This window comes from Myodes glareolus, chromosome X (genome assembly GCF_982192425.1).
Source record: "Myodes glareolus chromosome X, mMyoGla1.1, whole genome shotgun sequence".
Taxonomy (NCBI): Eukaryota; Metazoa; Chordata; class Mammalia; order Rodentia; family Cricetidae; genus Myodes; species Myodes glareolus.
In genome coordinates, this window is record NC_142053.1 from 114450596 (window position 1) to 114463981 (window position 13386).

At 41.7% G+C, this 13386-nt stretch overlaps 1 protein-coding gene across 1 annotated transcript in view; it reads left to right on the forward strand.

Moving 5' to 3' along the window:
• Positions 1-8472: 8472 nt before the first annotated feature.
• Positions 8473-13386, forward strand: part of Syap1 (synapse associated protein 1) — a 32001-nt gene continuing 27087 nt past the window's right edge. Inside the window, exon 1 of the mRNA XM_048440647.3 lies at positions 8473-8837. Within this exon, the coding sequence (XP_048296604.1) occupies positions 8636-8837 (202 nt within the window). The 5' untranslated portion in view covers positions 8473-8635. The remainder of the gene's footprint in view (positions 8838-13386) is intronic.

Here is a 13386-nt window from a genome sequence, read left to right on the forward strand (position 1 = left end):
ATGGGATTAATCTACATGGGAAGTACAAAAAGTTAAGATTTCCTGAGTAAATTGGAATGGTGGGGATCAAGGGAGAGGGTAGAGGGGAGTGGGGAGGAAGGGAGGGTAGCAGAGAAAAATATATAGCTCAATAAAAGCAATTTAAAAAGAGATTGCCTTTGGACTAAAAACTGCTCAGAATAATTTTGAGGTGGCTAACTGAGATGATCCAGCCTAACAGACTACTCTAGCCATGACTTGAAACAAACCTTGCACTTTACCATTAAGTATAGATTGAACAAAAAAAAAATGAGACAGCCATCTCTCCCAGAATTTGACAATTAACTCAAATTTTTCTTTTCAGGATCCCCTAAATATATCATTGCCCCCAGACAGCAGGAAATAAATTTAAGGATATGACGCCCACATTCCTAAGAGGTGGAGAGGATGGGTTTTGGTCATTCAATGGGTTATAGATAATTGTCATTGTTTAGGAGGGTTGGCTACAAGTTATTATTGGTAATGGTCAGAAAAAAAAGCTAAACAAATGAAAGTAGATTCAAGGTTCTTCTTTTGAAAAGAAAAAAGGGGGATATAGATAGAATAAAAGGGTAGATTATTGAATCTAATCTGAAAAGAAAAAGGGAAAGATTATAGGTATGATAAGATTAAAAGGTAAATTATTGAATCTACTTTTAAAAAGAAACTACCAGTTTTAAATGTTTTACATTGGATTGGACTTTTGTATATTGTATACAAATTTTGTATATTGATACAAATTTGAGATTAATTTTGTTAAAACATACTTACATACTTCTCTAATCTTGTTCAAGGTATTGTACCTATACAACTCATTTAACAATGTAATGCAAATTTCTGGTCTTTGGGAGTTATTATTACCAATTGTTTAGGATAATAAGGAAATACAGATTAATATTTAGTTACCAATTATAATCAAACTTGTAGTCACATTAAGTATGTTTTCAAGTCAAATAAAGATATATTTTAGATAGACAGGCCATCTTCAAACATTTCAGAGATCTACAGAATATGGCATTTAAGATGTTTTAACAACATAGGCTATTTTTTATGACAATGAGACAATGTCTATTCCTGGAATCACTGTAGATAATGAGTGTTGAAGAAACTTCACATGGAGTTTACTTTCTTTGTGGTAAAAGTAAGCCACTGGGCAAGAAAATGCCCCTGCCTTGACTGCTGACAGTATGCTGTCCTAATTGGACAAGCATAATTGGAAAGAAAAAAGTGACTACTGAACATTGTCAAGGCAAGGAGGGACAGCCATTCAGAATATCCTGCTTCAAAGAAAAGGTTGTCAAAAATGCTAGGCCTGTTGACTGAAGACAGATGCCCCAACATCACAGAGGAACTTTAGGTGACTGTCCAGGCAGCCAGCTGTTTCTGTCATTTGTCACATTATTTGGAAGTCACTTGCTCACACTTTCTGTTTACTCAGTTAATATTATTTCCTTTCTGGGTCTCTGAAGATGTTGAAGACTAGATAGTTATAGTTTTCTTTGTTTACCAGATGCAGAAAGAAATTATGATAGCAAGTAAACTAGGTACAAGACTTTGAACTCACCAAGATAGGATAGATATGGAGTATTTTATCTAAATTTGTCAAATGCAAATGGACTAGACATTGCTGATTATATTCCCTGTATATAATCATTGTGCTTATTGTATATAGTGTTTCTTATATTAGTTATAGCCTTTTTATTTTAGACAAAAAGAGGAAATATAATGATACTTCATTCGTATTTTATTAAATAAAGCTTGCCTAAAGATCAGAGAGTAAAACAGCTGCACTGATCAGCCTTACAGACCAAGCAGTGGGGACACACACCTTTAATCCCAGTAGCCACACTAGTTTGCCACAGAAACCGGGCGGTAGTGGTGCACACCTTTAATCCAAGCACTAGAGAGGAATATAAGACAGGAGAAGACAGCTCTCAGTCATTCTCATTTTGAGGATTTCTGAAAACAGAATTACTATTTCGGACTAAGGTAAAGATAAGAGTTGGTGGCTGGCTGTTTAGCTTTTCTGACCTTCAGCTTAAACCCCAATATCTGTCTCTGGGCTCTTATTAATCATGCTATATGTAGAACTCTGAGAAAACTGCAACAGAGATGTTCTGAGATGTTGGATCATTTGGACCATTCATTTTTATTGGTGTCTGGTTCCATTTTTCTGAAAATACATAAACTTTTAAAGGTAACTTACATATCTATACTAATACAAGCATAGACTGTATATTGTATACAGGGTAGCCAAAAAATGATTTTTTGTTTTGTTTGAGCAGGCAAAATGTATGTTACAAGTTTTATAGGTGTTTTGTTTTGTTTTGTTTTGTTTTGTTTTGTTTTGTTTTGTTTTGTTGGTTGGTTGGTTTGAAACAGGGTTTCTTCGTGTAACAGCCCTAGCTGTCCTGGAACTCACTTTGTAAATAGACCAGGCTGGCCCTGAACTCACAGAGATCCACCTGCCTCTGCCTCACAAGTGTTGGAATTAAAGGCATGTGCCACCACCACCGGTATCTTGTAGTTTTTCTAGATTTCTTTCTTTATGTCTGTAGCCAAGATCTCTATCAACCTGGAATGAATTCACAGTCTCTTATTTCCTGTAGAAATAAAAGTATAATCTTTTTCTCAAAGTAACACATCATTTGAATTCTATTTTGAAGTCAAGACATTTTTCATAACTCAATGCATTTTATCAGTTATTGTTCTTTCATTAGCAATGAGAAAATCTAAAGAAAACACAATGACATACAAAATCCAGATATTGTGGATTTCCCATCTTTAGGTGCCTTATTGGTGCAGAAGAATTGTCTATATTCTGTCAATCATATTTTAAATAAACGCTGATTGGCCGATAGCCAGGCAGGAAGTATAGGTGGGAAAACCAGACAGGAAGTAGAGACAGAGCAATGAGAACAGGAGAATTCTAGGAAGGAGGAAGCCCATTACTACCAGTGCTGCCCAGATCACAGAAGAAGCAGGATGTGACCTGCCCCGCTGAAAAAAGTACTGAGCCATGTTGCTAACATAGATAAGGATAATGGGTTGATATAAGTTAAAAGAGTTAATAAGAAGCCTGAACTAATGGGCCAATCAGTTTATAATTAATATAGATCTCTGTGTAATTTCTTTGAGGGTTACCGGCTGTGGGAACTGGGCAAGACAGAAATCCCAACAAACAGGCCCTTCATGTTGCACCTTATTATATTTTTTACTATTTTATTTGTTTTTTAAGTATCTTATTATTTTTAAACTATTTTTTAATCTATGACTATATATACCTTTTCTCTTCCCTCTTCCTAGCCTATGTATATTTTTAAACACACTGTAACCCATTTAGTGGGTTTTTGTCTTTATCTGTTTTTACTGAGCATCTGTATTATTCTCTGACCACATGAGATGACTCTTAAATAGCTATATCAGCTGCTGGCACTGCACAATTTAGTGTACAGTGGTAGCACATGGCGGTTGGTGACTGGCTCTTCCCCACTTGGTTCCCTGAGAGTTTAGCCTCATGGTGGAGGTGAAAAACTTTGGGGCACCTCAGCATTACTGCACCCCCCTTTCTGGGAACCAGAACCCTAGGAACCAACCACGTGTGCACTGGAGCTTTGAGTATCTTCCATCCCCTTTGTAGTCTTTCTTCTATAGACCCATACTCTGGAACTGGGCTGAGATGACCTGCGGATAACCTGCAAGTGTTCCTCCTTGTTTAACCAACCCAGCAACGGCCATAGCATTGATCAATTAGAGTTAGCTGACCATTAAATGAACTAGTCAAAATAGTTGACAAATGATTTCTGGACTCTCCCTTTTGATTCTGTACTACCCCCCTTGATCATGCGGTTTTTTCCTTTAAAAGAGCTTGTGATAGACAAGGCAGGGGTCCTTCTCCTCTCGAGGCTGAGGGACCTCTGCCGCGGCAGTAAAACAAAAATTCCTCTTGCTATTGCATCAACTGCAGTAAGAGTGTCTCTTGGGGTGACCTCCTCCTTGGTGGGGCTTTAGAGTCCAACAGAGGTACCATCAGGAGTCATGTTTCCCTCCCCAGCTCTGGGAAGTTGTTGGGTCCCCATTGTGACTGAGTAGCACACTGCCCACTGCTCATAAAGCCCATTTAAGTGTTTGGTAGCAGGGCCTCTTAAAAGAGTCATGCTTGTGTTTGACACTAGCACCAAACCAAGGAAGCTTCACTTAGAGGAGCTGTACCTCTGTTTGTTGTTAGTATTGAGCCTACCCAAGAGAAGACAGTTTTTAGGAAGCTGCATTTGTCTCCGGTTTTTTGTGTGCTTAGAATCTTTTCTAAGCTTTCTCAGGTCTTATGTGGATTTGGTGACAGACATTTGGGTGCCATATATAGGCAGAGTTTCTCTGTGTCCCAGAAACTGCCCAAATACCTTATTTATTAGGTTGAGACTTATTATTAATTATAAATGTTCAGCCAATAGCTTAGGATTATTACTAGCTAACTCTTACATTTTAAATTAACTCATTTTTTTTTTCAAGACAGGGTTCCTCTGTGTAGCTTTGCAGCCTGTCCTGGAACTCACTCCGTAGACCAGGATGGCTTCAGAGTCACAGAGATCCCCCAGCCTCTGCCTCCCAAGTACTGGGATTAAAGGCATGCACCACCACTCGGTCATATTTCTTATCCACACTCTGCATCGTTCATAGATACCTTTTTCAGCATAAGTTCATCTCCTGCACTCCACATCTCTTCCCAATTCTGAGAGACCTTTTCTCTCCTTCACACTCTCTTTTTCTGCAAGTCCCACATAATTCCTACCTATGTATTGGCCAGTCATCTCTATTAACCCAATCACAGTGACACATATTCATACAATGTAAAGGAATATTCCACACAGGGGCAACATGCCACACCAGATGGTTAGCTAGAGTCTGAGCTTGGGAATATGTTTATGAATTCCTTGCCAGTTTTCCTTGTTTAACATATTGTTACAGAAAACACAAGAACAAAAAAGTAAACATAATCTAAGCATAGTAGTGTACACCTTTAATCACAACGCTAGGGAGGCAGAGACAGGTGGATCTTTGTGAGTTTGAGGTCATCCTGGCCTATGTAGTGAATTTCAGGACAACTAGAGCTACATGGTGAGACCTTGTCTCAGAAAAAAAGTAGATATAGCACCAGGTGGTGGTGATACAGCATTTGTGAGGCAGAGGCAGGCAGATCTCTGTGAGTTCGAGGCCAGCCTGGTCTACAGAGCAAGTTCCAGGACAGGCTCCAAAGCTACAGAGAAACCCTGTCTGGAAAAATCAAAGAAAGGAGAAATAAAATTAAAATCAGTCAGCATCAACAATTACAAACCCAAGGACAGGCTTGTTTATTTATATCCCCTACCATTTCCCCACTTCTGGTACTCATTTTTTAAAAGATTTATTCTATTTCTATGTATATGTGTGTTTTACCTGCCTTTCTGTGCACCACATACCTGCCAGGTACCTGTGGAGTCGAGAAGAGGGTATCAGATCCCTTGCGACCGGATTTGAAGATAGTCATGAGCGACCACATGAATGCTAGGAATCAAACTTGGGTCCTCTGTAAGAGCAGCCAGTGCTCTTAACTATTAAGTCATATCTCTAGCTCTTCTGGTAATAATTTGAAGCAGTTTCTGACCATGTTTCTATTTTGCTCTTCAATATTGCAATATTGAATTGCAATATTGCAATATTCAATATTGCAAGCTAGCTGCCCAGCTAGCTTACACTCGAAATAATTACACAGAAACTGTATTCATTGAAATACTGCCTGGCCCACTAGCTCTAGCCTCTTATTGGTTAACTCTCACATCTTGATTTAACCCATTTCCATTAATGTGTATCGCCACTTGACTGTGGCTTACCGGCACAAGTCTAACCAGCGTCCATCTTGGGCAGGAGAATCATGGTGTCTGCCACACTTTCCTTTTTCCCAGCATTCTGTTCTGTCTACTCTGCCCACCTAAAGGCTGCCCTATCAAAAGACCAGGTAGTCACTTTATTCAATCAATGAAAGCAACACAAATACAGGACCTCCTATACCAAATATGACTCTCTAAAGTAAAAGAACTTCTTTAAAAAACTATGCTCACAACCACATAATAATACCATTACCACAATTTTTAAAAGGCAGGGCAGGGTGGCACATGCCTTTAATCCCAGCATTTGGGAGGCAGAGGCAGGCAGATCTCTAAGAGTAGGCCAGTCTGGTCTACAGAGTAAGTTTCAGGACAGTCAGGGCTCCACAGAGAAACGCTTTATCAAACAAAGAAAAGAAAAGAAAGAAAAACAAATACTGTAGGATTACACTAATTTCCCCTCCTCCATGGACTGAGGTTTGAACCTAGGGCCTCCTTCCTGTTAGGCAAGAGATCTACTATCCTGGCATTGGCAGTACCCCAACCCTGAATATAATAAGTATCTACAGCAGGCAGGTTCACAGAGATTAAGTAAAATGTTTGATAGAAGCTTACATGAAGAGAATGGAAGCTGTATAAGAATTTCATCTTGCAGGATGAAAAATTATGGAGACAAGTTGCAAAGTAACATGAATGTGCTTAATACTATTGAATTGCTGACTTCAAAATGGTTGATGATGAATTTCAAATTTTGACTACAATTTAAATAGAATCTCACAATTCCTTAACCTCATCAGCTCCCTTAGGTCCAAACTGCCATCTATATAAGTATCATAATTTTTAAAAATTTGTTTGCAGAATCAGTATTCAAATAAAATGCACAACGGTGGAGTGTTGGTGTGCAGCTCAATTGGTAGAATACATAGTTAGCATGAAGAAGGCACTGAATTTGAATTCTAGAACCAGATAAGAAAGGCTTGGTGATCATCCAGGTGGTGATGGCGCACACCTTTAATCCCAGCACTTGGGAAGCAGAGGCAAGTGAATTGCTGTGAGTTTGAGGACAGCCTGGTCTACAGAGTGAGTTCCAGGACAGCAAGAGCTACACAGAGACTGCGGGGTTGCAAAACAAAACACAACAAAGAAAACAAGAAGGGGGGGGGGCTTGGCAAGTGTGGCAGACAGTTCAAGAAAAGGCCAGATTGGGCTCCTTGAGACCCTATCTTTACAAAACAATGAAAAAATTCAGTATGTAACCCTGACTGTCTTATGTAGACAGGTCTCAATCTCAGAGAGATCTGCCTGCCTCTGCCACCCAAGTGCTGGGATTAAAGGTCTCACCACACCAGGCCTTGAGACCCTGTCTTTTAAAAAAAAGAAAGTAAGCAAGCACACGTATCCAAGGGTTTTCTTTTCTTTTAATCTTCATTTCATTTTATTTAGCGTATGGGGGTGGGGGCAAGGGCAAGTACAATCCATACACAATCAGGTGTAGTGATGAGAGGACAAGTTTCAGGACTAGGTTCTTCTATCATGTGAGTCTCAGGTCAAGGCAAGGTGACAGGCACCTTTACCTCTGAGTCTTGTAATCCACCGGGGTTGGTTTTATATTCTGTTCCACTCATTTTTGTGCTTTGGAAAAGGGTCTCATGTAGCTCTGGCTGATGTTGAACTCAAGATCCTCCCGCCTCAGCTTCCTGGGTACTGAGAGTAAAGGTGTGTACCACGATGGGCCGCCAAGTCTCTTGGTGTACACGGCTATGCACGTTTTGCTGTGCTGAGCATGTGTTTTAACATAACTCTACCACTGAGTCACAGTCCCAGTTCTCTAAGGTGTTGTGTTAAATATTTTAAATTGTATTTATCGTGTGGGTAGTCACAGAGCATGTGTGGAGGTCAGGGGACAGACAACCTTTAAGAGGGAGCTCTCTCACGCTATCACATAGGAACCAAACTCAGGTTACCAAACTTGGTGGTGAGTAAGTACCTTTACCTGCTAAGTCATCTCACCCACCCACCCACCGTAAATCATTTTTATCTACAAGTACCCAACCCCAACTTCCCCCACCCCAAGTACTTGTTCGTAAACTTTTTTGGGTTTTTTTTTCCTTTAGGTTTTTTTTTTTTCAATTTGATGCGCTTTTGACACAAAGTCTTATGTAGCTCACGTTGGCCTAAAGCACTATGTACTTAAAACTGGCCTCGAACTCTTGATCTTCTTTCCTCCAGTTCCCAAATGCTAGGACTACAGGTGTGAGTCACTGCCCCTAGCTTGGGTTACTTAGGCTCAGGAGGAGACTTTTCCATTTCTAAGGGGCTGGGGGGGGGGGGGGGCGCATCCAGCTTGACGTGTAAATGCGAAGCCGTCCACTGCAAGGCAAACAGAAAACGAGACCAGGTAGGACAGGCCCAAAAAGATTCCGTCTGAACGCTCAGAAAGCCGGAGAAAGAGTAAAAGGGCAGCTACGGGGCGGGGCTCCGCGAGGAAAGCCCTTTGGCCTTTTGCCCCTTTTCCACGCGCACCGCCCCGTGGCGAGCGGGAGGGGGGCGGAGCTTGATCCGGATGTGACGTAGCGCGGCCAGCTGGGGCGGCGTCATAGAGGGTGGACAAACAGCGGACTGGCAACGGAGCTGTCGCTGTGGCTTCCGGCCAGTCACCCTCAGAGACCCGCGGTGTCAGGTCGCAGGGGTGTTAAGGCGGCAGGGCTCTTGGGTGAGGGGGCGGCGGCAGTGGCGGCGGCGACCTCGCGGGCGGGATGTTCCGAGGATTGAGCAGTTGGTTGGGCCTGAAGCAGCCCGAGGGGGCGGCGGCGGAAGGAGAGCCACTCGGCGGGGACGAACTGTCGTCGGGAGGCTCGCCCCCTGAGGAGCGCTCCGACCCGCCGGCGGAGCCCACCGAGTACAAGCAGCAGCCTACGGAAGACCCAGAGCTCCTCCACCAGGCCAAAGGCCTTGGCAGTGAGTCCCCTCCGGGACGCGAGGGTGGGCTGGGAGGGGGCGCGGGGATGCCAGTGTGTGAGAGGGGGGTCGGTCCTCCCGGACTTGGGAACTAGGCGACGCCGAAGCTTCCCCAAGGAGTCACGTCGTGTCTTCGATGCACCTAAGAACTTGTCGCTCTCTAGCAAAGTTTGTGTACATAGGAAGCCCAGGCGCAGTGAAGCGAGCGGTGTGCCGCTGTTTTCGGGATTTTGACAAGCAGTTTGGTTTGTTCAGCTTGCCAGCTTTCACCTGAATCTCCACCTTCCCAGCTAGAGTTGGTTGAGAAAACGCCTTTTGTCCGAAGAAAGGACTAAAAGGTGTATTGTCTCAAGTAGCTTGGTAGGTTACCCAAGCTTAAGGCATGCATGTCTTCTTTTAATTGTTTGAGACAGGGTCTCCCGTAGCTCATGTAGATGGGTTTCGAACTCGCATTGCATTGTAGGGATGACGTTGATCTTCCCGCCTCTGCTTCCAGCAGGACCTTTTTCCTTGGGGTGGAAAAGAAGCTGCCGTTGTCTACTGTATGCGAGTTTGAGTGCTAGATCTTAATGACAATAAATACCTGAGTTTCAGCGATTCACCATCCCCCAAGAGTTGGGAGAACAAAGCCAACATTTTACTGATAGTAAGCAGTGCAAGTAGAATTTGAGCCAAAATTCCACCTGATTTCAAAGCCCATACTCTTTCCAAGTTTATAGTCTAGTTGAAGTTGAACAAAAAGTAGTCCTTGAGCATATAAACACCTACTGTGGTAACTAATTCTGGAGAGACTTTGCCATGCTTAAATAGTCAAAGAAGGTGACTTTGGGGTGGTGAGCCCTAAACAGAAGTAAACATAAGAGAATTGCAACAAAAATGTATACTAAATTTAGCAAGTGTTTTGGTTGTTGTTTTGAGACAGTGTTATATAGCCTCTGCTGGCTTCGAACTCACCATGTGGCCAAGAGTGGTCCTGAACTCAACACTCCTTCCTCTCTCTCCATCTGGTTGGGATCACCACCACACATTCACTAAATTTAGAAAGTTTGAAGGGCCTATCAAATGGATTCAGGGTGCCAAAGAACAGAGAAACACAGACTTCAGTAGGAAAGGCCCTAATGTTCAAAACATTTGACTATGAGATAGAGGGACAGGAAAAACAGCCCCCCCATCAAATCTTAACAGTGTATCATCTCAGTCAAAATGCCCAAAGACTGCAAAGGGAAATAAAACTAAGTGATATCGTGACATCACCAGAAAAGAGAATGAATGTTTTCGGTGTAGAAAATTGGGAAGGAATGAACTTGGGATATTCCGGGAATGTGAAAAGACTTACAAGAGCAGAGGTTATATTAGGTAGTTGGGATAGATTAAGGTGGAATGAAAGCCTGTTGTGGTGGTAACCCTAGCATTTGGGATCCTTAGAAAGGAAGATCAGGAGTTCAAGGCCAGCCTCAGCTATATAGTGAGCTCCAAGCCAGCCAAGGCTACATGAGACCTTGTCTCATAAAACAAAAAAAACTAGGCCTAGGGTATTTAAACGGCTAAAACAAGAGGATCACTGGAGCTAGGCCTACCTGGGCTACAATGTGAGTTCAGTGCTTGATGCTTGACAACTTAGACATTATTTGTAAAGACAAGCCCTCCTGACTACCTGTTTCTGCTTCCCAAGTCTCAGATCCTGGCTGGTCACCATCATGCCCAACTAAAATTTCCCCGAATTTTCTTTTCAGGACCAAAGAACCTAGAGCCACACACATGTTAGGCCTTTGAGCCCTGCTTCCTGCCATCTTTCCTCACAAGGTTCTCCAGGTTCTCTCTGTTGTTGGTAGTCTGGTTTTGTTTTGTTTTTTTTCTTTACCCGTTCCCTTGATGATTGAGGAAGCTGAGTTTAGATGGAACCCACCCATCCATTAGATTGGGAATTTAAAGTTTTAGAATAAAGGAATGCTCCTGCTTCTATAATTTATGTAGCTATGTAAACGTTCTAGTTTAATACACAGAGTTTTAGAGAGGCTAGAGAAATTATCAGAGATGTTTTAATCCTACATATTGGCCGGAAAAATACATTTTGTCCAAGAGGATGTATTTGTGTACTTTTCTTTGTGGGATTTTGTTTTTTAGTTTGGCTTTGGTTTTTTTGTTTTGTTTTGTTTTTTTGAGTGTATCCCAAGGCAAGCCTCAAATTCTCTGCATATCTGAGGCTGACTTGAACTCCTGCCTCCACCTCCTAAGAGTAATCACTGGATAGCAAATTTAGCTACATACACCATACCTGACTCCTACCTGTGTTTTGAAAAATAAAGTTAAGTATTAAGCCTGATTCCCAGTAAGTAATTTTTTAAACCTTTGAAATCTACTGGAATCTACTAAGAACTCCATTTGTTAAACAAACATTTGTTGAATCCCTATCTTCAAGATTGGATCCTAAGTATTTCCCGTTTAATAGTGACCTATTTATGCATTCCAGCCACTTACTGTTACCATTACCAATAGTGAACACCCAACTTTACATTCTCTTCTTTCATTCCAAACCAAACTACCTGTTCCTTGGTCCTTCCTCCTGATAAACTTATACTTTCCTATGGTCATTGTCTCCAAAGGAGCTAACAATATCTATTATTCAGTGCAGAGTGCTTAGTTGTTTTGAAAGGCAACCAAATCATCTTCTGTACTCTTTGTGTGTATGGATGTTTTGTCTGTATGTATGTCTGTGTGCCTGTGTGCCCACAGATACCAAAAGAGGACATCACATCCCCTGAAAGCTGCTGGGAATCAACCCCAGGTCCTCTGGAGGATCCATTGCTCTTAACCACTGATCCATCTCTATAGCTCCTATACTCTTTATGAGGAGGGTATCTATCATGCTAGAAGTGCTAAATATCTTTATCATATACACAACTAGTATGCACCCATGAAAATTTAAGTGCTTTGATAAACATGTACGTAAGCTGGGCAAGGATGGGGAATCCTCCAAAACTCAGAATGCTGAGGCAGGAAAATTACTAAAAGTTCAAGGACAGCCTGAGTTACATAGTGAGTATCAGGCTAGCCAAAGCTAGATAGCAAAACTCTGTCTCAAAAACACCTAATTGAGTTCTGATAGCACATTTCTAGTTACAGAGAGAGCTTTGATTCCATAGCTTATGAACAATAGTCTTTAGAACTGACAGTGTTAGTTTGAAGAGAAAGAAATTTAAGGACATTGCTTAGATTAGTAGATTAGAAGTTTATATTCTCTAAGAGAAAAGACAAACCTAGGGGACCAGCGAGATGGCTCAGTGGGTATAGACACTGGCTTTGAAAGTCTGATGACCTGCTTTTGTCTTTTGTTTCCCATAACCCACAGAAAGGAGAGAAATGCTGCCACAGAGTTGTCCTCTGATCTCCAATATGCCCACATGGCACATGTGCCTATCCCCACATACGTCATGTACTTGTGCACACAATAATAATTTTGTTTTTTGTTTTACAGACAGGATCTCACTTTGTAGCTCTGGCAGTCCTGGAACCCACTATGTAGACCAGGCCTGCCTCTGTCTCCTAAATGCTGGGATTAATGATGTGTGCCATTATGCCCAGCAATAACAGATTCCTGTTGTCAGGGAAGAGAGACCTAAAACTGAGAGGTGGAAATGACAAGAGACTTGCAAAAGCTTTCAGCTATTTGTGGGTAATACTAAGAAATTATGGCCTTTCAAAGTCATGTACTGGGAAGTAGATTATTACCTGGATATAAACTTGAGTCTGGTCACTTTGTGTGTGTGTGTGTGTGTGTGTGTGTGTGTGTGTGTGTGTGTGTGTGTGTGTGTCTGTCTGTGTCTGTGTCTCTGTCTGTGTCTGTGTCTGTTGAGACAGGGCTTCTTTTCATAGCTTTGGCTGACCTGGAACTAGCTCTGTAGACCAGGCTGGCTTGAAATTCTCAAAGATCTGATTGCCTCTGCCTCCTGAGTGTTGGAATTAAAGGCATGCACCCCCACTGAAGGAGAATCTGGTCACTTCTAAGCACCCTGTTAATACTTAAGATTTCTGAGATTCTAAAATTAAGTGAAATACCTTTGAAAATTAACCTACCTGTGTGTAAAAATGTTAATTTGCTAAGAGTTTTCTATTACATGATTTTTTTTCCTTCCTATTCTAGCCTCATGTCATGTTTCTGTCAGCTTTGATAATTTGTTTGTGTATATGGGTATATGTGTGCCATGGTGCAAATTGAGAGACAACTTTTAGGAGTTGGCTCTCCTTCAACTATGTGGGAATCATTGTGCTTTTTGACAAGTGTCTTTACTCACTGAACCATCTAGCCCCCTACTACTTTTTTGTAGGGGAGTGGTGGATAACAGAGTCTCAATATATATTCCTGGGTGACCTAAAACTAGGTCTTGAACTTACAGGGATCTATCTGCCTCTGCCTCCCAAATGCTGGGGTTATAGACATGTACCACCATGGTCAGCCAGTTTGCCAGTTTTCAAATAATGATTTCCTTAGATTAGAATGACAGTGTGGGTACTGAAGAGATGGTTTAGTGGTTAAGAGCTATGCAACCCA